The sequence below is a fragment of the Carassius gibelio genome, chromosome A9 (genome assembly GCF_023724105.1).
Source record: "Carassius gibelio isolate Cgi1373 ecotype wild population from Czech Republic chromosome A9, carGib1.2-hapl.c, whole genome shotgun sequence".
Taxonomy (NCBI): Eukaryota; Metazoa; Chordata; class Actinopteri; order Cypriniformes; family Cyprinidae; genus Carassius; species Carassius gibelio.
In genome coordinates, this window is record NC_068379.1 from 18948868 (window position 1) to 18974436 (window position 25569).

At 36.6% G+C, this 25569-nt stretch overlaps 1 protein-coding gene across 1 annotated transcript; it reads right to left on the reverse strand.

The window, feature by feature from the left end:
- Positions 1-1303: 1303 nt before the first annotated feature.
- On the reverse strand, positions 1304-24513 carry LOC128019853 (receptor activity-modifying protein 1). The gene is made up of 3 exons (XM_052606144.1): positions 23829-24513; positions 12236-12371; positions 1304-3368 (listed from the first exon to the last, which is right to left on the reverse strand). Exons 1-3 carry the CDS (start codon positions 23872-23874, stop codon positions 3113-3115), a joined length of 438 nt encoding a protein of 145 aa, XP_052462104.1. The 5' UTR covers positions 23875-24513; the 3' UTR covers positions 1304-3112.
- Between the last annotated feature and the right edge of the window lie 1056 nt (positions 24514-25569).

Below are 25569 nucleotides of genomic sequence, written 5' to 3' on the forward strand. Positions count from 1 at the left end.
TTAATGCGAGTGTCTAATTACGATATAGTGAAATGTGTTGTTTTGTTCCGATTGTAACATTTTGAGTGTTACTGAAAATAACTCCCTTGTGATGACTATTAGCTCTGGTGCAGCTCCAGAGATGGGTGACGGGCTTGTCTCATTAGGAGTGTGTGAATATTCCTTGTGTCATTCCATTTACCCTTTCATCTAACAAAAAGGAATGTCCTTTCAAATATGCCTCCAAAAGCATGCATTTGAGATAATTATTCCCCAACCGTTCCATCAAGGAGAACATTTTTAATTGCCTGTTATTAAAGTGATAAATAGCTGAGGCATCAACTAGTGATGCATTAATCTCTGGGTAGTGTACTGTCAATATTAAATGGTAGTTTACGGTGCAGCTAAATGGAATCCTGCTATCGGCATGCTTTGAATGTTATCTTATGTAATGTGACGTAGGATAACATGTATTCAATACTCTGTGCTTCATGAGCAATCAATAAAGTATATGAGGCCAGGGACAGCACATCTGAAATCCTTTATTGATTCCACATACCGATTATACAAGAGATGAATTTTGCCCAAGAGAGATGAATTTCTCTGATATAGCACCAATAAATCACCTCATTGTTTACTCTAACTGTTACAACAGCCTATTTTGTAAAATATTGTGAATATTCAGGCATATGCAATCTGTGACACCACCTTAAATCTCCCCAGAAGAGCTTTCATATTTATGAATTATAGTCGGATTTAAGGATTTTTTTTTTTTTTTCAAAAATAACTTTGCCTGTGGTATCCAAACGATTCGCATTCATGGCAAAAGAACATCCATTATCTGTGATGAAAAGCCTATTGATTGCTTATGGGGTCACGTTGCGCTAGAATTAATTAATTAATTCATTTATTTATTTATTTTTTGGAATTCATATATGAAATATCTAATACATAATTTAATATCTAACATAATTGAAATAAAAGAATAAGAATCTGAGATCACTTAAATAATGTAATTCCTCCCTTTGTTTCCTTTGCTAGTGACAAATGCATTCCTTGACTATGTAAAGATTCCTGAAGGCTGTGATTTTTTAGACATAGTAGGCAGAAAGGAAAGAAATAATGATTATTGAAAGTACTGACATGTCTGAGTTCAGTTTTGGTGATTTTAATAAAGTTTTACTGCTGTGGTAAACCTGACTCATCATGTTCAAAGTAGTATTAATAAGTTTGCCTTGTAGTGATGAGACGCATTACAATGAGTGATAGTGATGAGTGATAGTTTCCAAACCCCTAATGAGGGGAAATATGCTGAATAAAAGAGTCAAGGGCAAATGTCTTTATTATAACTGCAATAGAAATCAGAGGCTTTGAAATTCAGCTGATATTGGAAATGTCTACCATCTCTGTGCCACTCTCCACTTCGCCAAAGTCTTTAAAACCTCTCTCTGTGGGTAAAGAGCTCCAGAGATACATAGATATAACTTTAAAAAAGCAATTAGCAGAACCATGTGAATAAAAACATCATTTTAGTGCTAATACATGAATTATTCCCTAATACATGCTGCAAACATCTTAGCTAGTAGGTTGCTCTCCGCTACAGACAGAAAATATTTTCCCTTGACATGACCTTATGACTAGAGCCCATGAGATGAGAGATATCAAATAAATGCAGTGATTCTTTTTGGTTCACTGCTTCTAGTAGTTTCTGATAGCCAGTACAAAAGACTGCAGCTCTGATCCAGAACCTGATGAGCTGCCTGACTGTCTATTGGCTGAAGTATATAGATGTCTACTGTCTAAGGCAGAGTTACCTATTCGGGGGGTTTGTCAAAACGCTGAACTAACAATTTTGACATTTAAGCTTACTAAAAGGTTAAATGTAATGCAGGTAACAAATTGTCCCTAGTGACATTCTATTATGTCTTGGTGATAAAAAAACAAACAAAAAAACAATGTTAAATAGTAGTTTTACAGTCTTTATCCCAATTCACACTGCACTGACAGACGCCAGGTCAGTTTTGTCAGGTCAGAGTGTTACCCCTGCTTGATGCTGGTCAGCACTTATTTTCGCTGATTGTTTGTTGAGTCTTGGAATGTCTGAGAAAGTGATATTGTAATCTGGTAACTGTCTGCATCTGCCGGTGCATTGAAAATGAGCTTGTTATTACAAGTATTACAAATTTGTACAAATTTAATTTACATGACATTTGTGTTGTATATACTATATGTAAATGCACATAGATTTTACTATGATTTGCATGATAAGCCACACTTATTATTTTATATTCTTAAAAAAAAAAAAAATGCAACTGCAATGTATATACACACAGTACACACACAAACACATACATACACAAACACCATCACATTGGGTCCAATAGTCTTTTTTTTTTTTTTTTTTTTTTTTATTGATTTTATTCAATACTGAAAAGTATCAATTTATCACAGCTCCCCAAAACCTTTGATAATTTTGATGTAGCAATGCATTGTGAACATTTTCTATGATAGATACATTCACTTTAGATTTTGGACAAACCATTTGAATCTCCAACTGCTTTTTGAGTGTCTTACAATATTCAATGGTGATTTGGGGGATCACTGATACTGTAAATATTATTGGCATGTTTGTGGTCGTTGTCCTCTTCTTTTATTAGTTTTCTTTCTTGAACCAACAAAACAATATTAATCATGACTGAATGAGTGTTATCATTTGGTACAAAGCACATTTATGAGTGTGAAATGCATTGAGGTTGATGGGTGAGTCCAGTGTTCAAATGACAGTAAAGGTCTGTCAAACACGCGGGAATAAAAGTGTCCTCCCTTTAGTTTGGTGTGTGTCCATCCAAGGTGAAACGTGTCCATCATTGTGATAATGACTTGCATACAGATTGGAGATCTCTTTTACTGGCATAATGCAGGCATGACAAAACATTTAGTTGAAAACTACCTTGTAGTATTTGTTTTGAAATATTCTGTCCATATAAATGACCTGTAAGTTATCTGAGTGCAGATAACACAGTGACAGCGTTCACTATAAGTGGATACACAATCACTTTATTTCTTAGTGTTTGCAACCTGTTAGATATCTCCTTCTCTATTGTTCTGTGTGGAGGTACTTTATTGTATATGATTATACGATTCCCTCGCTGCGTTTACTCCTCCACACCACTAGAGCAGTCATGAGTAGTGTCACCAGAATGGGCACCACGATAAAAGGCCCCAAGATCCGATTGGGTGGATCGTGAAGCAGACGTCCGGACACTGAGCAGTCATGGAAGTAGTGCCTGTGCACCCGGATGAAGAATTCGTCCACCATTCGGTTGGGCCAGAAACAGTTCATCTTCAGAGCCACCAGGAACGTGCAGTTGGTCAGTTCCCCATAGGACCTTTAGGAGAGCAAATAGGAGAATGTCAGCTGCTTGCATAAGATGATATTATACATTTTTAAAGCTGAACTCCTGTTTTTAAAGGAGTCAGGAAAACGAGAACGGGATTTAAATGTGAAGTGTGTGATTTTTTTACTTTTCTTTTTTATACTGAAATACATTCTCCTGGCCTCTAGAAGGTAGGAGATGTGCAGAGCCAACTGCAGGAAAGCTGCTCGTAGGTTTATTTCTCAAAGAGTGTAAATAGTATGACACTTTTAAAACATTGCTCTTTTAGAGCAATTTAACATGCCAATATTTAGCTCACTGCAGTGGCCACTAGATCAGACAAACTGAGCTTTTTGCAACTGTGAAACAATTAAAACAATTGCTGTGCTTTGGCTAATCTGGCTAATAAAAGACTGCTATGCATCCTTTTATCATACAATTGTTTAATTCAAATTGTCTACATTACAAAAAGGTAAAAAAAAAAAAAAAAAAGAAAACATACAGACATTAGTTGATGGATACACTAGATTTCTCCCTAGTGACAAACCTTTGAACTTTTGAAAGGTTTCCACAGCTAGGAAGTGACAAAGCAACTTTGGAAGTTTGGCAACACTGGTTCAAATCAAAATAATGCAAAGGTCTCAAAGCTTCACAAAGCAATGTGTTTAAACACTCATCACCAATGGCCATTACTGAAATATTCTTGTTATATTTTTTCATTCCATTTTCAATTTGCTATTATTACTAAAAGGGCACTTTTTATTGGTAGAACTGTTTTATTGCAGTACAAAAGACATTCAAATAAAAATCATCAGGTTTATTTGTTTGTTTGTCATTTGTACAGCAATTCATTTTCGAAGAAACCCTCTCAACAAACCTATCTGAAACCCTCATTTTTGCCATTATGTATGGTGCCGCCATGCAGTGATGCAGAAATTACACAATTCATATAAATTTCATGTGCTGAAATATAAAAGCCCAATGAAATATTCATGTCCTGCAAGATTTCAAGACTGTAAACATATTGTGGAGTACACATGTGCTAACTATTTGCCAATGTTCACCTGAATCTCTCTCGTGCTGTTACTAATCATCCATAAAATGCATGTCTGCATATTTGTGTATGAGCACGCTTGATAACTGCCTTTATTAAGCTGAAACGATTCTCTCAGTGACCTTTAAGTAGCCCTTCTGGAATGAGATCGCCTCAATAATGATGATGACGGTGATGAAGATGATGTCCTCTCCAATGAAGCAGCTCATGAAGTGAGTTCATAGGAGCTCTTAATAGGCCCCCGTGTGAGTGTTCAACCCCGATCCCCCCTCCCCTGGGCCGTCTATTTATAAGCCCAGTCAGCCTAGCGTGGGATGCCTGGCATAACCAGTGCAGACTTTTAATCAAGAGGTTTCTTCCGGGCCTGTTTTGGGGGCTGGAGCAGACCGTACACCCCCTCCCCTCACATTTCACCCTGAGGTATAAAGATGGCTCACAGGCCGGCAGCTCAAACACTCAGGCAGAGTAAAAAGCATGTCTCATCTTCCCAAAGAGGCATGTGTGACATATGAGTGTCTAGGTCACCCCTGTGTGCACAGCCAGGCTATAGAGGCTAAGGGTGCTTGGTAAAGGAAATGGGAATGATTTAAAGAAGCCAGCGGAGAATGACTGGAACTACTAAAAATTCAAGAGAGGGGTTTAAAGGATTGGCTTGGAAACTGTAATTTAAGCATCGAGCAGCACTATGCATATTTCTTTTAAATATTTATTGCTTTTCATGCCCATGTTTAACACTTTCATAATGATCATATAATTGTGAGTGTATTTAATTCTTTTTGTGACGGTAATGCATTGGTGTGCCTGGGTAACAGTCATAAAGACAGTTGTGGTAGACATTCAGTAATGGTGGTGGGAGTGAGTCCGTTTTACTGGAATTAAAGTTCCAGGTTGTGTTAAACCCATTCTGTTAATGGACTGACCCTGAGCTCACACCCCTGACCGGCTCTGACTGCCTGTGTATTTATAGCATTCACAATGAAGACTAAAATAGACAGAGAACCATCCTACTGTATCTCCACAATGCCCAGTTAAATAGCATGCTAATAATGGAAAGTAGCACTGTATTTATTAGCCTCATGCATTCACCTTTGGCACATTATTGGTACCATCTGCTGCAATTTTGGAATTTAGACAGAAAGCACAACACACAGAGAAATAAAAGAATACACAGGCATCAATAATATATTGTGGCCTCATTTGAAGCCATAGAGGAGCACATTTGTAAAGGGCAAAAGATAGATTCATAAAATTGTATGAAAGGCAACATCCCGTAGTGACATTTCATAAGGCCACTAAAGAGGTCGCCACCATGAACATGGGCAAATCAGAAGTCTAATAATATCATATCCTCTCCAGGTGGATTGCAGTGTATGTTATAAAGCTGTGCACATAAGGTTGTGCCATCCACCTCTACATCAGTCATCATGTTTTCTTTATTCTCTAATTGCTTTAAACACTATGCCGTTGTAACCCCATAATAAATTAATGTAACTTGAAAGCCATTTCAGTTGCAAGACCAGCTGCCTAATTCATTAGAAGCACATCAAACCAGAAAGAGATGTGCTCAGCTCGCTTAAAAAAATAGCTTTTGGTTTCTGGTCTGCTGTGGAGACAAACGAGCATTTCAACAAGTTTCTGTGTTTATATATCCAACTGCACAGAGTGATGAAGAAGAGATGTCAAATGTATCATCACCAGCTTGAACAGAAACAGCTGTGGCAATATTCACCCTGTAGCATCAGTTCAAGAGGAAGTCATTTAGTGAACAAGTTAAATTTGGATGTTTAATCATAAGGAGCCCTAGGAGCTTCATTTTTGCCCTGTCAAAACCTATTATCATGCAATTAGAAAGTGAATACAGATCAGATGAAGCAGTTCTGGTTAAGATGCAATGACTGCAGATGTGAGACAACACGTAATGTCTTTGTACCGATGCCATCAATTACTCTCATGTCATTCCAAACCCGTATGACTTTCTTGTGTGGAATAAAAAAAGATGTTGAGGCAGAATAGTGTCTTAAATTAAGGTCTGGATCCTCACACAACCTATCTTCAAAGACCACAAGATCTACTTTTATGGTGCTGCATTTCTTTGCATAATTAGGACGAAACTGCAGCTTGAATTGTTGGTTGTGGGGGAATGGCATCACAGAACGGACAGTCACTAATTGTAAACATGAATAAAAACAATTTTATTTACTGGCAGGAAAGCTTTTCTTTCAAATAATGTATCATATTTAGTTAAATTATCATTTGCATTTTTAATTAATATTTTCATTTAGGGGGAAATCTTTGGCAGCACTATAAGAATCAAGTGGAAGATACTGGCCAAATCTATTGTTTTGCACATAGAGAAAACTTATGTGATATAAAACTTGGTAACACTTTATTTTACAGTGTCCTTGTCAGGCATGTCCTTGTCATGCATACTGAAGTAATAGCTGTAAATTATGCATAACTACATGCAACTAACCCTATAGTTGGTTCATAATGCTAATATTACTCCTTTCTTAAATATATAATTACACTGTAACAAGGACACCTTAAAATAAATGTAACCATAATATACTGAGTTTAATATAAACCTCAGGAAGTCTTTCAGTCATAATGGGTGACTGATGGTGTGTTTCTCTATTGACCATGTGGTGGCAAAGTCTCCCTGGAGCTCAGTTTTGTAAGACGGCAGACTGAATTTCAAACTGGTTTAACGCCACTAAATATAACTAGTCAGGGACAAACATCCACACACAGAGACCATGACTACGGCTGTCACTGTCACTGCTCAGGCTGTGGGACGTGAGAGTTTCCTGCCACTATAACCAATCACAGAACAGAGAACACAAGCCGTGGTTTCGTAATCTATAATAGCTTTCAGTAACAGCCTCTTTGCAAAGTCTGCAGTACATTGCGATTTCACCTTGTGTTAAAATAATACACTGCACCCATAATTTTCTTACTCAACATTTTTGTATAGTAAACCAAAATGTAATTATTGCACGAAATAAATTAGGTAGCCTAAATTTGGTTACAATTCAGGGCTCGCAAAATGTCTAAATCCCTCGTAGTCCTTCGGGCAGGCATTCTTCAGGTTTTGGTAGCCCAAAATGAATTTAACTAGCCTGAATAAAAAAAAGACATCGGCTGAACTTTACTGTGAACAAATCAACATGATCAACTATAGCATATAGGGATGTAATGATTCACTTGACTTACAATGCGATAAAATTACACAAGATGCCAATGTGCATTAGTTTGTTTAGTGCCATATGTCCATTCCCTCCATCAGGGAACGAGGGTTACCATACCTAACCGAGATGATTTCTTTTTTCCATTGTGTACAGTATGAATCACTTAAGACATAACCGACTGTGTTTACAAGAATACTTGCAGAGACAATTCTTTTGAGATTCAAGTGAGGACAGTTTGTAGCAGAACCAATAAACTCACAGAACACACTTTAAAACATGTTGAGCATGTTTCTCTACTGCAGTTATGAAAGCTGTTGATATCTGTCCCTGGCATATAAAAGGGTATGTGAATTGTCATAACATACATTCTCTATCTCAAATGTCATCAAGGTTGACAAAGGGGTTAAATAAATTCAAGTGTGGTCACATTCCACAGAGCTACTGGAAACTACCCCACAAACACCTGGGCTATAATGTGAATTGCATGCTCGGGGCAACAGATGGACCTCTGGATCAGAACCTAAAGCCTGTGACTACATGGAGAGCAGCAGCAGGAATCTGGCTTCAAAACAACTTAAGCTTTATCAACAGTATGGAGCATTCTGGGTTTAAATGATGATTTGCTAGAATTTCACAGTGGGATGATGAGGCCTGATTTGTCAGTTACCACAAAGGTACCAAAAATATTTTATGCAGTCGGGTGACACATTTTTGTGTTGAATTTACTACATCTGGATAGCAGTATGAAGCTATATAGTGATACTTTCATAGAGAAAGTTTTATGTTTCTCCATACCACTGCATTCAGTTCCTACTTTTTAATTCAGTTTGTGAACCAGCAATTCCACAGTTCAGTATTTCCTTGCCATCCTTAATCACTCTGCTTTCTCTTCTTGCCTTTAGATGTCCGAGCTGGATTTACAGGACCTCAGACGTATTACTGGCTCGAAGAGGATCTTGTTTGTTATGGAATAGATTGCAGGAGAGGCCTATGGGGAAAAAAGCCCTGATATTTTCTGGCCTGAAAACATGACCATTATGTGTCTGGATTAATAACAGCTTTAGTCACAAGAATTTACTGGAAGCATTCCTCTTATTTTTTCATAAGGAAAATTAGCAGCTATAACATGATTCAGTTCAAATATAAACAAAGAACATTTATTAGCAGACTAATTACACTTTTTGAACACATAGGTTTGACATTTGGTCTTTCGTTTTTGAGCGTAACCCTTGAGTTTGAAAAACCCAGATTACATACATCAAAACCTCATAATTGCAATGAAGTGAAACCTAAATTAAATCTGATTACATACAGCAGGCAAATTTGAAAGATTCCGAACAGACTTGTTCTGGTCAAATTTGAGCTTAAATTGATGAAGTGATGCTTTCTAAATGCCTTTCCGTTGTTAGGAGAACACAAACTGTCATGTAACCATTAGCAGATTATCCAAGTCCTGAAGCACGTAACGGCATTACTTTCTTTACTAACTAGGTACTGACAGTGACATAGATCAACAAGGTTTTTTATTCGGTAACTTATCTGTTGTTTGAAATGAAAATATAACTATTGCTGTCCAAATATCAACTTTAGTTTTTCCTAGTTACTGCACTGTCATTGTTTGGGGACAGAAAGTCTGCAAAACATCTCTTGTGTGACACAGGAGGAGGAAAATAAGGTTTGGAAAAAACATGAGGGATGAATTTTCTTTTGTTTCTTTTTTTTTTCTTTTCTTTTTGATGTACTATTCCATTCAAATAATGTCCTACAATAACTCAAAAACCACAAAAGGATTTCCAAAAGGAGTTGATGTCTCCACTTTGATTAATTGTCTGTAATTGATTAAATCTGCTGGGGTCTGTATTGTGCTTGTTAAATTAGTAGCAAAACACTTCATAGTGAGGTTTTAACATCTACTCCTTATTCTTTCATTTTATTTTATTCTGAAAAGTGGAAATGATGTTTTAGGCAAACATCTGCCTATAATCTTAGCGCTGCTTTGTCAATATTTTGTATATATTTTACAAGTTTGTTTCACCTCAAGGCTGTGCTTAAAGAGGAGTTTAATGAGCATACCGGCACTCACAGGAATGACACCTAGAAGGGCAAAAAGGTTGGTTTGCCAGTTCCCTGCAAAGTAGTTAAATGCTCCATTGCCCAGGTGAGACAATTTGCTGAAGTACAAGAGTGCTGGCCTCCTCTGATGGTTTGTATATAACCTTAATTACCTGCAGTTGACTGCCCTCAGTGCTCGATAAGTCTTACCTCACCACTTCTGAGGCTCATTGAAGGCTTCTTGCTGTTCTACCGTGCTTCTCAGACCTTATCCTAGACCTGTGGCTATCTCTAGATGGTGCTTTGTGCATAACTGAACAATGGAGGGAGCCAAGAGGCTATACATACTTTAATGAGTGCTGTTTCACAGGGGCATGGGACACTTGATCTTGCTTCCAGATCTGAGAACACCTTGAGATCTCTAAAGTCCAACCTTTGAGAAAAACTGCTCTCCTCTAGGAAAGCTGATAAATTGTGCCTGGAGTCTAACTTGATTGTTAAAAAAATACTGCACTGAATCATGAAAGTAATATTGTTAACTTTCTGTCGTAACAGATTTATAGCATGCATTTCCAATTGATTTAAAACAGTGTGGCATCATCAGTCCTTATTAATGTACTCTATATATTAAATAAAGCCAGCTAAAACCCCTCCGTGCTTGTTATTGAAGTTTGCTCACATCCATATCATTTAGAATTGAAGACAGAAAAGCATTGTTAGCCAAGATGTTAAGGCTTTGTTTTTGTTTGGTGGGCTGAAGCAGTTCTAATGTTAAAAAAATAAGCATGAAATAAAATATCAGAGACCTAGGTCATTACTGTTTGTTATTACCAACCATTATACACAGTTAGCACTATCTATGACTCACTGTTTATAGGGAATTCACTTTTAATATAGTTGACATATTCAGTCAAGCAGGCAATATGAATAATCATTTTGTGTCATAATCGACAGCTCAGATTAACAACACCCGCAGGAATCAATCATCTTCCTGAACACAGTGCTTGTTTTTTGCAACCTTAGGGCAACATTCTGAGATTTTGATCTGACTAACAATAACCGCACCAGCAATTTTGTTAATGAACAGCGAGAGCATTTTGCTAAGATAATCATTCCACCTGAGAGAAGCAATAATCTTCCAATGGAAGTGAATGTAAGTTAAAATATTCAATAGACAAACAATATGTGTTTTCTGTGAAAAATAGTATATAATCTTTTCTATGTCAAATTACATCTAATTTTATAACTATGTCACCATGACAATGAAATGCCTTAAACGCTAAAATGCCTGAAAAATTGTTTTATTAAAAAATTATTAAAACAGCCTTATCCATCAAATAATACACGTTTTAACAAAATTATTAATGTAAGCGCCTTTATAAAATTATAAGCTTCAAATTTTTTGCACTTTTAAATGCTTCATTAACTGGCCCCATTCACTTCCATTATAAGTGCCTCATCATAATGTTTTACACACACACACACACACGCACACACACACACACACACACACACACACACACACACACACACACACACACACACACACACACACACACACACACACACACACACACACACACACACACACACACATATATATATATATATATATATATATATATAATGAAATAAATTGAGAAAAGCTAAATAAATGTCATCATTTAATCATCTTCAAGTCAATCCAAACCTGTATGGTTTTCTTCTGTGGAGCACACGTATAATTGGAAAAATTTTGGTAATCAAAAAATTCTGATTAGATAAAAAAAAAACACACACACACACACACATTTTCAAAATATATTTTATGTTCCACAGAGGAACGGCAGTCATATAGGTTTGGAACAACATGAGGGTTGCTAAAGGATGGAAAATGTTCAATTTTGAGTGAACAATCACTTTAAGTACTACGGTTTCTAGTATTGTAAAACGGTCAGCATTTCGCACATTGGCATGAGCTACAATAGATACAAAAGTGCCTGGAGTGCTGAAGACAGGGACTGGCAGACCTTGCTGGCCCCGATCCGACAGCTTAGACATCCAGTGTCACTTTTCTCATCTGTCTCTTTCTCGAATGTTGCACTGGAGTCCAAACAGTTTCTGTTTAACCTCAGAGTGGCAGAGTTTCTTAGGGTCAGTTGTCATGACAAGACAGTTCTTCTTGTAAACCTGAAAATGTGAAAGTTCTTCCATATCATGTGTTTTCTGGGGCACCACGAATAACCTCCTCCATTATTTCACAGAGACAGCTGGGCATATTGAGGCATTCCCAGGAACGGTGGATGCCTGGAGCTGTGCCACACGGCCCACTAAATCCCTCTGAAGTATGTGATAATATGGGCACCCATGTCATCTCTCCGACTGAGAAAACTCTGCTCTTTACTGACCTTGTCATGAAGTGTTCAAATAAACTTGCAGCCATGTCAACTGCCAGGTAGGATTGCACTGAACAAAAGTTGACGAATGAGAGCTTAACCAAACAATGTGTGCGATATGAAAAGTGTACTCTATACAGTCGCTCTATTCAGTTTCCTCTCCAATATACTAATATACTGAATTCTACAAGTGGCATGTTTATCACTCACTCAACTGTGTCCTCCCAGCTGCACCACTGGTGCTGATCCAGAACCTCCATGTCCAGCTTGAACTTTGCTAGGCAGAACTCCTCAATGGCATTTCCATAGTGACTGCTGCACGCTGTCGTTAGCACAGACAGATTCACTGCAAGAGATGAAGAATTGAAGGTAAGGAAGGGAAAACATCTAAATTATACTTCTGTACCCCACAGATCACTGTTTCCTTTCTAAAAGTAACCACATCTCTTTTAATACCTCACTCTTTCCCATAGGAATAATAAGGCGACTGGTTGACTGGGATTTGATTTTAACCACATCCCTGGAATATGATGAGTTGTTGACAGTATCGGCCACATGATCTATATAACCACAGAATCAGCGAAATGCAGAAGTAGTTACTTCTAATAAGATGCTAAACATACTGTAAAAAACATACTGTTAAGGGTTAGATTAGGTGCCACAATAGAAAGAATGTCAATGGAGCCCCGCACATGACATGCAAAAAAAACTAAAACTAATTAGTTCCCTCAATTTACTAAAACGTACACATGATTACTATAGCGTTCCCTCGATTTACTATTGCGTTCACTCGATTTATAAATTGTGCGCACAATTTACTATTTCGTTCCCTCGATTTGTGAAATTGTGCGCACAATATAGCAAATCGAGGGAACAAAATTGTAAATCGTGCGCACAATTTATAAATCGAGTGAACGCAATAGTAAATCGAGGGAACGCTATAGTAATCATGTGCACGTTTTAGTACATCGAGAGAACAAATTAGTAGATCGTGCACATGATTTAGCCTTATATTTTTTTCCTGCGTGTCATGTGAGGTGCTCAGTAAATGTCTGTAATGTGTCAAAATAGTTGAGAACGGGAAAATTCCATTGCTATTTTGGTGTTTCAATAATAACACTGTTCACAGACACTTGCTCATTAATCATAGTTCATTACGGTTAATGGAATGCTCCAGGTTCATTACAGAGAATGTGGCCTGTTGCTGATATCACATAAATTAATTTAGACTCACCCCGCAGTTTGTTAAAGACTTAAATCAAGCTTAACTTGATTGAACCTGGGACAATTCTTTAAAACTGAACATCCCTTCCAGAAAGCCAGAAATCCTGCTGTGATTAGTCAATTTGATTTAATTTAAAACTAAACTCTCCAACAAAGCCAGTAATGGATTAAACATTCTAGATGCTAGCAAAGGTTTGAATAGAATGTAAAAGGGGAAAACAAAAACAATGATGAGTCATTTCATTAACTCTGATATAATGGTATTAATGTGCAGCACTTGGGAAAAACAATTACCTTTTGAACAGAGCAGCCATTGTCTGACTGTCATTTTCTTTCATATCTGCTGCTTGCTTTACCTTCTATTGTTTTATTCTGCTATAGAAATCTACAGTAGCAGTGTAGCGCTTGCTCCCAGTGCCGTAAAGAAAGGTGGCTGATCAGTATGAGAGACGGGCTCGGGGTCAGAGCCACAGTGACGGTACTCCCCTCGGCTCATTGTTAGTCAACAACAGCTTTATCACATCAATTATGTGACAGGTGTGATTCCCTCAAGAAAAATAAAGAAAAAGAAACAGTTTGTGTGAGGTAAAAAAAAAAAAAAAAGCAATGTCTACAAGTTTCCTAGTAAACTTTCTATTATAATCCTAAAGGATCCTAATGGGAAATCACTGGATAACTGAATCCCTACAGGGATTTTTGGCTTTGTAGCGTATTTGTGCTTTGCATACATTTAAAAACTTGTTCTTTTCGAACACAGTTCCCAGTAGGGTTAGTTCCAAATTATGATCCCAAAGTGAATCCTGGTGGAAACATTCATTTTGGATTTTTCGTCTGAGATCACCCAGGTTGCAAAAAATAAATAAATAAATAAATTGTATTAGTGAAAAAATACCAGGCAAGAAATCGTTATCGGAAAGACGTGCTAAAAACACTCAGGGTTTAAGCCATACAAGAAATGAGTGGAAATGCAAATGAATGTAACATCACAACATCAAACCATATTTTCCAAATAAAAATAAACTTGGCACCGGGGAGATGAAAGGATGATGAAACTACAAAATGCATAAGAGAGCATAAATTCATCAAAAACAATATATTGCATAGTATCTGAGATAGATACGGCAATATGTTTCAGCTTCATTTCATATACATTAATAACTCTGGATAGTAACCATAAGTAAAACCTCCAAAGTTTAGAGATATCAGAGTCTGAAATGGAATATAGCAGATTATAAAGCCTCATCTAATGCAACACAACAATCAGATATTCTTGGAAAGACCTGAAATCAACTGCTGCAGGCACAGAAACCTCTTATCCAGAAATGAAATATAAGAATCGTGTTAAACCTAAAGCTACATTAACGTCAGAGCATAAGTAACTAGCTGGATTCCACGATATTAATCTTGATTTTGAATCATGCACATCATTATTACAATTCAAATTACATCATGCAATGGTTTATTTACTTGTCATATCCTGTTTATACTTGCATTTGCCTCTTGGCAGGAGTTAACGTTTCTAAAATAAGCTACTGAGTAAAATTACAATCACACAATATTCCTCTCTCTGTTTTTGCCTGTGTGCCAGTGTTTACCCTTCCGCATGCCAAGGGATTCAGCACATTGGTGCTACAGTCAGTTACATTCAGAAGAGATAAAATGTTCCTTTTTGTGATAAGATTTTGAATACGAGCCACTAAATCTCAGAATATTGGCCAGAAAGTGTTCCTCACATTTTCCCTAAAACACAATCATAACGTCAATTATATACAATGGTTCTCTCTCTTGGGAAGACAAGAAGAAATACAAATCCATTCACTGTTCCAATTCCTTATCTGGAATTAATTCACTCTTCATTCCCACTACGCAAATGTAAAGAAATAATAAATAAAATAAACATTTCAAATAGCTATATAAAAAAACTGAGAACTGGATGTGCAAAACAGTAAAATTCCCAACCAATATGACAGGGACGTTTCAACTAGATCACTTAATAAGTTTCTGTATGTGTAAACATTACTGTTCTCGCTGTGACTGTGTGCTCAGTTAGTCAGAAATATGTCACTCCATTAAATGTGGTGTGCAAATGCAAAAAAGGTACAAAGTGTGAATTAAAATGTTACAGTAGAAACTAATCATAGCATTACATGTGTGATTTCATATTATAAGCACCATCTGACAACACGGCCTAAACAACTTTGCACCCAAAGCAATTCTATTTCATAAGCAATTCTAGCAGGTGTAAGCTTGTATATTGCCCTGAAGATAGATGAAAGGAAAAATGAATAATACAGTGGAAAACAGTTTTGCCCCCCCATACAGGCAAAAGTGGCATGTTTGCTTATGCAAAGTGATTTTTTAACCAAGACTGCACTTGCTGTTTTGGGGACAGGGTGCAATACTGTGCTCTTTTTGCATGTTGGCTTCCTGGGGAGCTGAACTCGTTACAACAGATAGCCTATGAGGAAAGATAGTCTGCCATTCATTATTAATGGCGGGAAGAGAACAAATCACTGCAACTTTGTGGAATTTGTGCGTGCAGTGGCCACAAATACGATTTGGACACTTTAGTCACACTTAAAAATGTATGAATGTCATAGCATTAGATAACAAAAAGAAGAAGTGGCATTGGAAAAGAAATGATGCTAAAGCTCAAAACAAACTTTTCTCAGACATGCTTTGCAATTAGTTTTATTGTGTAGGAGGATGCTGGGCCACACAGATCATGGTATCCATCTGTTCTGGGTGCTGTTAAGTGCTAAACTCACAAACAAACTGTGTTTTCAGAACCACTTCAATTTGTCACAAACCACTTATAGTATATGCACACACAGAATAGCAATTCAGTGTGCAGTTGCACTGAATATTAACTAATTATTGACATTTAATATTTCAGTTTGGTTAAAAATGATGTTTATCGATATTTTTCAGTACTTAAGGAAATGAGTACATTTATATAGTTAATGTTTCACTCGACTTTTTTCACTGAACTGAACGGTTGCAGTGCATTCTGGTGTTACCTTGTCCATAAAATTCCAAATTTCTGTCTCTCAGACATTGCAAGTGCAGTACAGTAAATGCACATTTATAAAAACTGAGGGATGAGTCAAACTTTGTGGTTATCGATTTTCTGCCACAAATGCTTGTCAATAAAAGTTTTATTAAAGCCATAAGATTCTTTTAAACGTATTGCTGTGTTAAATCGATCCAGCTTCAAACACTTGAGATGTCAGTTGACACTTACTGCTGACAAGACGCATTATACTGAAATTGCTCATTTTCTGAAATTCTTTACTTCAGTGTGCTTTTGTGCAAGTGTCAAGCTGTCATGTTCTCTTAAGGTGTAACAGCCACATAATTGGTCAAATTAATGCTTTCCACAGCGAGCATCTCATGTTAGTAAATCGACGCAGACAGACGCTGAGATTGACAGATAAAGCAGGGATGTACAGTAACTCAGACACATACCCACAATTGACAACAGCTGGAGAGTTTAGGCTGGTATGAGCTGAGAAAATACATTTGGAGGTATCATAACAGTCAAATTATCAAGACTATTGGATTTCTGTTACAAAAATATTCCAGTAAAAATTGATTTTAAAGATTCTGTTTTTGTTTCCAAATAAGCTCAAAATAAATGTGATATGGCTCAGCAAAATCATCTGTTTATTTTGTTTTTCAGTAGTGGCCGTCACAGTGATTTAGGCTGGCAGCAGTATCAATGGTTTGGGCATGTCTGACTGGAGTCCGGAGCACTGCTGTGAGAGAGGTGTCTCTGGGACCACTGGAAGCTTGGAAGCTGCAGGCAGGCCACCTCAGAATGTTTACAAGCTCGGACCAGTCAGCCGTGAACTCAGAGCTACATTTCAGCATCAGTAAAATCCATTACAGAAATCAAATCCTGCTGTATTTGAAATAGAAATTTAGAATAGCAAAATAATTCTTCGTGTGTTGGTCTGTATGTCATTTAAAAATAATAATAATAATAATTTTGTATTTATTTATATAATTATTTTCTTCAGACTGATTGGGGGGGGGGGGACTAGTAGTAACATTTTAGGTTTTACAGATTAAACTTAATTTAGTTTTAAAAAATTATGATTGATTACCTGATATAAGGTTAATACACCTGCCTACTGTAGTACTAAAACATGAAAGTCACGTTGAATCGAAGCTCACAAGTAGCTTCCAAAAACTGTACAAACCCTGTACATTTATTTGTTTTTCACTGTTCATACTGTTAACTATTTAACAGGATTTACCTTTTTTTCTACCATTACTCAGGATTTTTGAGCTGATACTAGCTGATACAATTTTGTCTAAATAAAACAAAAAGTAATCATTTTAAATAAATACTGCCAAATGAATTAAGTCATCACAACATTTTAATGTTCAGCATGAAAATAGATCTTTATTTTGAGATTTACACTCCACTTTAAAGATTAACTTAGACTAACAAATTAAAATCTGTTTTCTTTTTTTTTTGTATTCTGTGACTGTCCAAGCCTGATCTTATGCAAAATTGAAGTGTTCAAAGATGCTGCTATCCCTTCATGGACAAAAACAGCCTGTGGGTACTCCAGAAAAGCATGATATCATTTGCATTAATACTAGAAGAAAAGCATTAGCCTGCAATATGCTGCAGGGAAAACATGGTGACAGTCATAAAAAGCACACTTTCAGTCAAGAAGCAACCCATAAAAAACATTCAGTAATGTTGTGCGTGAACCTGATCAAGTACTGTCTGCCATTTATGGAAGCAAGCACTGTGCCAGTACAAATTGCCACTTGCTTTGCTCATCCTCTCATTGTGTAACATGTTTTATAACTATTGATAAAGCAAATGCCACCATTTACTCTACTTATCACACACACATACACATACACACACATGCACAGCATCCATCATGGCATTCCAAAATAATCTACATGGCACAGGTCCTTTGTGATGAAGCAATTACCGGGGCCATGAATGTCAGCGCATCTGGCTGCACAGGTGATGGATCACTCATGGCCATTACACCAACGGCTAGATCCCATTAAAGAGGGTCATTTGCTGCAGGTCATTGTGACTCACTGCTGTAAGAGTTAATCGACACCTTGCACTGTAATCTGTTGTAGGCAGCAATTGAAACGCACTTTACATCAAGCGCAAGCATTCAGCTGTGAAAAAAATAAGATAACTTGTGTGTTCGCATCAGAATACATATTAAAATCTGTGTTAAAACACAATAAAGCCTTTGGAAACTAATAACAAAACATAATTAGCTTGGGCTGTTACACATAGTCCATGCATGTGTTAAAGTTGCAAATACTGCCAGTCAAAAGAGCTCTCGAGTCAAAAGCTATAGTGAATAAATTGTTTTATTATATTAGAAAGTCTATGGTTACAAGAAGATTTTCAAAGCACTAAAAGTTCCTAGAGACACAACTAGCAGCTATATGAGTTTAAAATGTGTTGTACCAGAAAAACTGTACAATACAAACTGAAAAAATATCATCAAGGAGAATAAAATGTTTGATCAAAGCAACTGAGAAAACCCCTCAATTTACTGCCAAAGACAATCTGATGATCTAATGAAAAGAGGAAAACACATTTAAATACAGAGTGCAAGAACACCACTAGATAAGCATGGCCATGCTGGAAGACCATTCTTGGCCAAAGAAGAGCATAAGAGGCTGACTTATATGCTAAAATTAATTTGGATATACCAATGGTGTTCTGGAAGAATGTTCCAGTTTGGTCACATGTACAGTACCAGTGGTGTGTCTGGTCTAAAAAAGGGAAGGCTTCTAAACAGTTAAACATGGAAGTGGACCAGTCTTGTTATGAGAGTGCTATGCTGTTTCAAGAAGTGCAAATCTTCACTATATGAAGGACATTGTGAAATCTATGTAGTATCAGGCCATTTTGGCAAAGATTGTGATGCCAAATCTACTGAAGCTTGGTTCAAGGATCAGTCACGGAAATAAAATGTAAATCGCGACATTGAAAACAAATGATTATCAGTTATCTGCAAGCATTTTGAGTGAGGAATGGGCCAAGATTTTAGTTAAGAATAAAAGATTCTCTACAAAATTCGAACTGTATATACAGAGTCGAGTCGTCCAATAACTCTGATGTCAAAAAACCTGCTTTAGTGAAATTCTGCAAATTACGAATGATATACTTTTAATGAGTATTTATCATGTGAATGCTGTAATAATAATTTGTAACAAAGAAAAAATATATATTTCATACTTTTCAATTAGTAAGACACTAAAAAATAATTTGTCAAATATTTAGCAGGGTCATCCAATGAGAGGCTGAACTTTCTTCATGTATGAAAATACCGTGATCGTGAAAAAGTGTTTTAGGAGCAAATAACCTATAACCTATATTTAGAAGGATACGACTGCTTTATAAGAAGAATTAATATAGCTAAAATCCTTAACCACAGTAACACTGTCTGAATCTAAATGGAAAGAAAATGATGTTGTTTTGCAACACGACAGCAAGTAGTTGCGGTTGAGATGCCAATGCCACCCGGGGGCCGAGAGAGATCTTGTTTCCAGAGCTCCTGCTGTCAGAGAGGTCTTAAAAACACTGCATGTTGTCTGGCACTGCTTTAACTGTCTCTTTAGACAATCACACCAAGGACCCTAGAATGATACTTCACATCATATAATGTCACATTCAGTGCCATGTTGTCTCTACTCTGTGTGATAAGAGGAACCTGCTGAGCCTGCCAGTGAGAAGATGAATCAATGCACCTCTTATTTTCCTTTAAAGTTTCTTTTAATTTATACCACAGCAATGCAATGCAGTTTATAGGGTGACTCGATCTGCATAATGAATAATCAGCTAATGCAGGGAGGAGTTCCAAACCCATCCAGCAGCACTGCAGAGAGCTGCACATTCCAGCATGTCGATTCCCTGCTGACATCACGGCAGGTTAGACATCAAATAATAACAGTATTTTTTCAGTGCTACACCTGTTTCTTAAAGCATTAAACAAAGTGACACTTTATTTTGGAGCTATACATACTATACTAAATGCATCTCAAGGGCCGGGGCTCACACACAAATTGCCTAGTTTTATTTATACGATCAGCAGCCAAGAGCTAAGACTCAATGCCCATGCCACCCTGTTTAAAAGAAAAAAAAAGAAGTTTTTTGGGAATAAAGGTCTCCAGTAAACTCGAATGTGTGTCCTATAATGTTTCTTTGTCAAGATAACAAAGTCATCTTTACCTCTATTTATAAAAATATATTATTATTTTTTTTATTAAAAATAACAATTGAGATAATTTTATTACGTTTTACTGTTATGCTGTATGTTTAACTGCGCTTTTGTATTCAAATCTCCAACACTATAATCTGAAAGCAGATCAAACACGTCATGCATTGCACTCTTCCACAAAATATGATTGTTGATGGAGGTGAAGCAGTCTTGCATCAAACATGATGCAAAAGGGTCATCTGAGTATATGAACAGAATATAGAGCAACTTTTCTTTCAGCTTTAATGTCTAACTAAAAAGATTTTAAGACAATGACAACAGAGGAAATCAAATTCATTGCACTTTGGCATAGTTATTCTTGTTTACGTTTTTGAAATATCTTAATATAATGCTACGTCTAGACTGTCAGCTCTAATCAGAAATATGGGTAAATGTGTTGTGTTCAGCTCCAGCAGCCATTGTGCACAATCAAGCATGCTTAGTTTGGTCCAGCAGCCCTCTGGATGTAATTCTAAAGGCTCCATTGGTAAAACAAATTCCATAATCATTTACCATTAAATTCTTTCCACACAAAGCTTACTAATGTTCTTGGATTCAGGACTTAGTAAACTGAATCATTTCAAGGCTAGAACTGCTTAAGGCAGTACATTGAGAATGAAATACAAAGCTGTCCTGACAAGCGCAAAGAAATAGAGCAGCCATATATTCATCTTCACTTGTTACGGCTGTCCAGATCTCCCCGCCCACTGCCATCAGGTTATTCACCTCAATCAGAGAAATGCACCGTGATAATCTGTATTTAGAGAACAGTATAGGACACATCCTTGTGCTCCCCTTCATCCTGCTAAAGTGTCCTTCACTGTATTTAGTGTTTTATCTGTGGTAGACTTTCAATTGTCAGATTGTCAGAGCAATGAATCTTGGTGGGATAGAGCACAATTCTGGTCAGGAACACATGGAAAGCTTTGTTCGGTTTTGAAAAGTGTGCTTGACATTTTTCTCTCGGCTCGCAACAACAGCACGAAGCCACTGTTTTCTCTGTGCCAGCAGTTAACAGCCATGATGCCATCAATATCCTGGGACTTGTCAGACTCCCCTGGTGAATCTGCAGGACAAGATGGGCACAGCATCTATAACGAAAGTAGGGTGGGAGTCGTCTAAAAAGGAAGAAAGATAAAGGGGAAGGAAAGGAAAGGAAAGGAAAGGAAAGGAAAAAAGGTGGAAAGGATAAAGCAAAGGAAAATGAAGGAGAATTTAAAAGCAATAAAAGAAAACTACAAACAGGTAAGAAAAGGGAAAATATGGAAAAGGGAAGGAAAATGTAAAGGAAGACAAAAAGTAAAGGGTAAATGAATTGAAAAGTAAAGGAGAAATTAAAAAGAAAAGGATAGGTTTCTATTGCGTTAACAAACCTCAGAATGCGTTTGAGTTACTGTCCTATCAAAGGTGTGGGTCACTAAACTGGATGTGTAATTAGTCATGAAACTAGCTTTAGGCTGTAGCATCCATTACATGGCCATTATCAGCAACGGGGAAAATGCAACACCTACTTGCATTGTTGGAATACATATTGCATTATGACTTATTCTAAAAGCCTGCATATCTCATTTTTTATTTGCATACATTCGCAGAGTAGGAAGCAGGCTTTATTTCAGAGATCAGTTAACATACATTCCTCCTGAATTAACTTAATTGGTTCCTGACGCTGTTTTAAAACCAGAAGATTCCCTCGCTAAATCTACATATTTTATTAAACACTCACTACAGCGGGCTTAACTGGAGCAGAAGTGTTTATTCAAGAGTTACATATTTCTACAGTGATTAAATATTTCTCTGCAGGTACATGAGCTTCATTCTCTTGTGTGGGTGCATCAGCATCCTCACTTTCCTTCTACCGTCAGTGAGACAGATACATGTATGTCACTGTCACCAACCAGGAAGAATCATATGTGTCGACTGAGAGTCAGGTCAGTTCACAAAGAATAGCTCATATTTGCAGTAAAAGTCTTTATAGACATTCTTCCTAAGAAAGCATGACATGAATCTTCGCAGAGTAAATATAGCAATCCCAATTGAATGGTGACAGCAAATCAAGGCAAGCAGAGAGCAGCTTGTTAGTCATGCTCAGCGAGCTTGTTAAGGTAAGTGTGAAATGAATTCTTTCCAACAGAAGGCGGTTGCCATGCATTATTAATTAGAAAATTTGATAATTGACCCATACGGGGGTGGGCTTGTCACTTATGGATTTTCTCACTTTTAGCAAAATTTGCAACCTCAGTGCGTGTGTGTGTGTGTGTATATATATATATATATATAATTATTTTTTTTTTTTTACTAAGCGGGATAGGAGTGTTTTGTATTCTTCATTCAAATATTAAAATTTTTTCTCCAGAAAACGTTATAGTTCAGGTATATAAATAGGATCAAATTATTTTCCAACTTGTGGGTTATGTGGGGTAAGTTGTCACATCACATGGTACCTGTCATCAAATGCCATATTTTAAAGCAGCTTTTCAGCTAAATTGATAAACAGTTAAACATTTATGAAAAATGAAATATAAAAGGTAGCGTTAATTCAAGATAATGTGGCCATTTCCCAATCATCTATCTGACCGAATTTACCTGAATTCAGCCTAACATACAAAAACATTAAACCCGTTTTGGCTAGCAAATATTATAATCAATATACTGTATAAATGTAATATTTTAAACATATTTTTGTTAAATGTGAGCCAAAATCATCACAATTAAAAGAACCAAAGACTTAAACTACTTTAGTTTGTGTGCATTTAATTTATTTAATACACGAGTTTCACAATTTGAGTTGAATTACTGAAATTAATTAACTTTTCCATGACATTCTAATTTATTGTGATGCACCTGTATGTATGTATGTATGTATATATATATATATACATACATATATATACATATATATATATATATATATATATATATATATATATATATATATATATACATACATACATATATACATACATGCATACATATATATATATATATATATGCATGTATGTGTGTGTGTGTGTGTGTGTGTGTGTGTGCATCTCAATAAGAGGATAAAATTCACATTCATTATTAAGTGGTTTGTATTTGTTTGAAACCAACATACAAACCATTGCTAAAATACACTGGACTTCTGACTCAAAACTGACTGAGATATGTCAGAAAGTGACGTCTCACATAACCTATCAAACAGATAAACAAACTAAACTACTAGTTCGGTTCTAATTTGTTCTAGCTTGCTTAGGTGTTTTACAGTCAGTGTGAAATTTCAGAAACAAACATAAAAGGTTGAAATGCAGACATAAACAGGACAAACCAGTTCAACTTACCAACTAGCAAGACGAAAAGCGCGCGTCTCCACGACACTGATGCCATGACGTGTCAATCAAAGCCACAGAAGTTTGTGGATAGTCGATTAAACGGCACTAGTCTCTCGACACATCTGCGCTTTTGGCAGGTTTTGCAGACGGTTTCATTCAACGCTGAATCTCCGCTTAAGACGCAGAAGAGAGAATTCCTCCCTTCCACTCAGTCACCATGCCCTGTCTTTTATAAAGTACTGCTTTAGTGCCGAATAAAGCCACAAGAACAACAGAACGGGGTCTCGGGTCAGCTGAAGCGCGTGCGCTCAGTAGTTGTCTCTGAAGTCGCTCGTGGACAGCCGGGCTGTGCGCTCCATCACGCGTCAGGGGCACAACTACAAGATGTGAGCCGTGCTTGTGGCAACAGTAAAAACGAAGCCACCTCCCTCACGGCTCATCAATTTATGCTGGCTAATAACAAACATGAACATAATCAATTAGAGTAGTGAGGGAACCACTGTTACTTAAACTGTGGAGTTCACACTAATAAGGAAAACACACATTAGCGAAATTATGCACAAGATCGAGCTTCATGCTCATTTCCAAATGTAGGCTACTACTGTGTAGGTAACATGCACACAATTTTATGTGCATTATATAATAAATACACAGATCGCTATTATACACTGCCAAAAAATAGAGAAACTTGTCTGATAACTTCCGACGGATTGACTCAAATGTTCATGTCCAGATGAAATGTCATTATTTAAGCGCAGCCCCATTAAAAGTGAGATTTTGCGACTTCTGTGGCCACGATCCGCATTACAGGGGAACTGCCAAAACCAATGATTCGTTGGACTTAGAAATTCAGCATTAGCAGCAGATCTGCTAATAAGAATAACTAATAGGTTATTTTTATTGGGGCTTCGAGTAGTATTGTACAAACAAACAAAAAGCAAGCAATGAATAAATGAGCATTAATTAATTAATTTATTCATAAGATCAGGGAACTACATTTGTACCTAGTTTTGATGTCTGCTGTAAATTATAATAAATAGGCTATTAAATTTATTTATTAATATTAAGATTGTTCTATATAATTTATTTTGGGTCTTTTTGAACAACCAACCAAGCAATTGACTCAGGTATGACCGCAAATAAATCTCACACTTTTATCTTGTAGGATATTATGATGATGATATACAAGTAAAATAATATGAATGAATTAAGTTTAAATATGCTATACATAAACTGTTTGGCTAGAAAATGCAAGGAGCACGAGTTTTAAGCAGTGATCAGCATTTGTTTCAGATGCTGTCATTTTTTAAATACATTTATTGTCACATTAATTTATTTAAATATGAGGTGAACAACAATAACAACAACTGAAAAAGTATATTGTGTGAGTTCCACTATTTCGTAAGATGAAGCTTACATTGGAGCTCTGGCTCCACCTGCTGATCCACTGAAGACTTCAGCCACACTGACAGACATTAATGACAAACATACAAACAGATTTGCCTTATAGCAAATATGTTTCTATGTCTAGATGCTCACATGTGTAGACTTGAACAACTTCTGCTGTTTTAGTTGTTGTACCTGAGTCTGGCAGCTCTGAGTCCAGGAAATAACAGCACTGTTTCTAGATTCAGTCAAGCAAAGAGAGGAGTGAGGATATATACAACTATTGTGTCACTGCAGAGTAAGGAAGTCTAGTAAGGAATATATTGCTATTAAAGATTAGGAATTTTTTTTATACTTGACCTGA